This window comes from Otolemur garnettii, unplaced genomic scaffold (assembly GCF_000181295.1).
Source record: "Otolemur garnettii isolate 467f Iridium unplaced genomic scaffold, OtoGar3 scaffold00008, whole genome shotgun sequence".
Lineage (NCBI taxonomy): Eukaryota > Metazoa > Chordata > Mammalia > Primates > Galagidae > Otolemur > Otolemur garnettii.
The window spans coordinates 11,813,111-11,816,965 of record NW_003852403.1 but is presented as its reverse complement, the minus strand read 5'-3'; the positions used below and the strand labels follow the sequence as shown (position 1 = coordinate 11,816,965).

Here is a 3,855-nt window from a genome sequence, read left to right as displayed (position 1 = left end):
CCTCAAACTCCTAGGTTTAAGCAATCCTCCCGCCTCACCCTCCCCAGTAGTGGGGACTACAGGTGCCTGCCACAACGCTCAGCTAATTTTTCTGTTTTTAGCAGAGACAGGGTCTCACTCTTAGGCTGTTCTCAAATTCCTGAGCTCAAGCGATTCTCCCACCTCAGCCTCACAGAGAGCTAGAATTATAGGCATGAGCCATTGCACCCAGCTGAGACTCTTGTCTCTTAGAAAATTAATAGTTGGCTTGTAGGTCAAGCGGCTTAGGCACCAGCCACATACACCAGAGCTCGCGGATTCGAATCCAGCCCAGACCTGCCAAACAGCAATGACAACTACAACCAAAAAATAGCCAGTTGTTGTGGCAGGCACCTGTAGTCCCAGCTATGTGGGAGGCTGAGGCAAGAGAATAGCTTAAGCCTAGGAGTTGGAAGTTGTTATGAGCTGTGATGCCATGGCACTCTACCCAGGGTGACAGCTTGAGGCTCTGTCTCAAAACAAAAAAAAATTTATAGTTGGGCATGGTGGTGGTAGTGCACCTGTAGTCTCATCTACTTGGAAGGCTGAGGCTGAAGCTCAGAAATTTGAGGTTTTAGTGAGTTATAATTGTGCCATTGATCTTCAGCCATGGTGACAGAGTGAGACCCTGTCTTTAAAAACAACAACAACAAAAAGGCCTGGCATGGTGGCTCATGCCTGTAATCCTAGCACTCTGGGAGGCTGAGGTAGGAGAAGCTCAGGAGTTCAAGACCAGCCTGAGCAAGAGCAAGACCCCATTTCTAAAAAATAGAAAAATTAGCCAGGTATTGTGGCAGGTTCCTTATAGTTCCAGCTACTTGTGAGGCTGAGACAGCAGGATTTCTTGAACCCAGGAGTTTGCGGTTGCCATGAGCTAAGCTGATGCTCTGGGTGACAGAGTGAGACTCTGTCTCAAAAAAACTCAAAAAAGTTGGCTGGGCACCATGGCTCACACCCATAATCCTAGCATTCTGGGAGGCTGAGGTGAGTGGATTGTTTGAGTTCACAAGTTCAAGACCACCCCGAGCAAGAGTAAGACCCTGTCTCTACTAAAAATGAAAAACTGGCTCAGCACCTGTGGCTGAAGTGGCTAAGGCACCAGCCACATACACCTGAGCTGGTGGGTTTGAATCCATCCCGGCCACCAAACAATGATGACTGCAACCAAAACATAGCTGGGCATTGTGGCGGGCACCTGTAGTCCTAGGTACTTGAGATGTAGAGGCAGGAGAATTGCTTGAGCCCAGGAATTGGAGGTTGCTATGAGCTGTGATGCCAAGGCACTCTACCCAGGGTGACAGCTTGAAGCTCTGTCTCAAATAAATAAAGAAAGAAAGAAAAATTGAGGCAAGAAGATCTCTTGAACCCGAAAGTTTGAGGTTGCTGTGAGCTGTGATACCATGGCACTCTACCAAGGGCAACAAAGTGAGACTCTGTCTGAAAAAAAAAAAGTGACAGTCTAGCTCCTGCTGTGCCTTCTTATGAACTCCTTCCGAATTTGGGAGCCAGAAGCAAGCAGATCAGGAATTTTAACTCATTGGCTTACTTTCTGTCCCCTGGGCTAGTATTGGATTTACTTCACATTTCCTTCCCTTCAGAGCAGAATCTTGTCCTAGCTAGAGACTACTATATATACTTAAGATTTCATTGGCCCCACTCAGAGAAAAGCAGCATTTAAAGTGGTGCTCCAGTTCAATAATCCAACTCCCATTTTGGTATTTCAGCTGGAAGGAGATGTGGCTGCAAGATTATTGGCAAGGTCTGGACCAGGGGGAAGCTCTCACTGCTATGATGTATAACAATGAAACACAGCAAAGTAAATTTTGGGATTACCTACATGAGATCTTCATGAAAAAGAACCAAAATCTCTAATTGCCCTTGCACAATTCTTTAATTTAGTAGAGCAAAGGAGATCTTGTTCTGCCATGGAACATAAGGATATCCACTGCACAGACTCTTAATAAATGTTATCTTTTCATGGATTCAGGAAGTTCCGGTTACATCCACTGCTATTTTGTCTTAATGGTGCATCACCAAGGTCTCAGCCTGAGGTAAAAGGGCCTCTCTTCTCAGGGAGAGCTAGAGGCCTTACAATTCTTGGTTCAGTGGGAGACAGAAGCCATTTGATTTGAGGGCTGGTCTAACAGAACTTTTAAAGGACTTCTCACTTCTCTGTTTTATCTCTTCCATTGTACTTGACTATTTGTGAGGTAAGATGGGTCAGGTTACAACTTACAACTTCTGTTCTAATCCCTCATTATTCAGTACCTTTCCCAGTGATTTCTTTTCATTATTTCTTGCTTTATAAAATGTTATGTTGGTGAAGCAGAACTTCTGGTGGGTTGTTTTCTGGTTTGTTAGAGTTTTAATTTGAGACCAAGTCTGAAGCTGGCACTCTGGGTAGAGTGCCAAGGCATCATAGCTCACAGCAACCTCAAACTCTTGGGCTCAAGCAATCCTCTTGCCTCAGTTTTTCTATTTTTAGTAGAGACAGAGTTTCACTTTTGCTCAGGCTGGTCTCAAACTCGTGAGCTCAAGCTATCTACCCATCTTGGGCTCCCAGAGTGCTAAGATTACAGGTATGACCCACCATGCTCACCTTGGGTTATGTTTTTTATATCATTTACTTTTCATGTCAAACTTTTTATTTTAAATGTCTTTTTATTTCCTGGTTTTAGGCCATTTCCCACAGTTTCTGATGGAGATACAGAAACCTTAGCATTATTCTTCTGGTTTGCTTATTTAGGGTATATTTATAATTCTTTTTCATCTCAAGTACATAAGATTCAATGGCTATTATATGCCATGTCAATTTAATGTATTGCCCTGTTCTATTTTAGATCAAAGATGGGCTAGCACTCTGGGATGCCAAGATGGGTGGATTGCCTGAGCTTAGGAGTTTGAGGTTGCTGTGAGCTATGATGCCAGGGCACTCTACCCAGGGCACAGAGTGAGTCTAGGTCTCAAAAAAAAGAAAGAAAGATGGAGACCAAGGCTGGAAATGATGGCAGAAAAAGTCATATATATATATATATGTATATGTTGAATTTAAATGATTTTGAAATGTTAAAGTAGACCAATGTGAATTAAAGTGCATGTTTTTGGTGAGTACATTGATTTAAAAAAAAAAGGGGAAGAAGAGGTGTAATTTTTCTTTTCTGTCTCTGTTGCCTCAGGCTAGAAAGCCATGGCTTCAGCCTGGCTTATAGCAACCTCAAACTTCTGGGTTCAAACAATCCTCCTGCCTCAGCCTCCCAAGTAACTGGGATTATAGACACCTGCTCTGACGTCTGGCTAATTTTTCTATTTTTAGCAGAGATGGGGTCTCACTCTTGCTCAGACTGGTCTTAAATTCCTGAGCTCAAGTGATCCTCCTTCTTTGGCCTCCCAGAGTGCTAAGATTACAGGCATGAGCCCTCATGCCCAGCCAAAAAGTGCAATTTTTTAGAGGTATTTGTTCTTTTCTGTCTGGCTAATGAACTCTTCCATCTATTTTATTATTTTTTATATACTACAAAGTCTCATTTAGCAAAGAGTCATGGAAATAGCCCAGCAGCCTCATAGTTGGTCGCACTTTTCACTTTTAAGTGCAATGAATTTTTTCCAGTTTTATTTATTCTGTTACTATGTCTTCCATACAATTTTATGCTACTGGCTCAGCGCCTGTGGCTCAAGTGGCTAAGGTGCCAGCCACATACACCTAAGGTGGTGGGTTCGAATCCAGCCCGGGCCCACCAAAACAACAGCTTGCCAATCCATTCCTGGGTTGAGGGGCATTTAGGCTGTTTCCACAATTTAGCAATTATAAATTGAGCTGCGGGCTCAGCGCCTGTGGCT

The 3,855-nt window shown here is 43.5% G+C and overlaps 1 protein-coding gene across 2 annotated transcripts in view; it reads left to right on the top strand.

Moving 5' to 3' along the window:
- The window catches only part of FUT11 (fucosyltransferase 11), an 8,552-nt gene extending 6,088 nt beyond the window's left edge, over positions 1-2,464 (top strand). Inside the window, exon 3 of one of the 2 annotated variants that reach the window (XM_003783553.3) lies at positions 1,743-2,464. In XM_003783553.3, coding sequence (XP_003783601.1) covers positions 1,743-1,890 — 148 coding nt within the window. In that variant the 3' untranslated portion in view covers positions 1,891-2,464. Of the gene's footprint in view, positions 1-1,621 lie in introns of both variants that reach the window. The other variant, XM_023509593.1, reaches the window with a different exon arrangement.
- Positions 2,465-3,855: the final 1,391 nt, after the last annotated feature.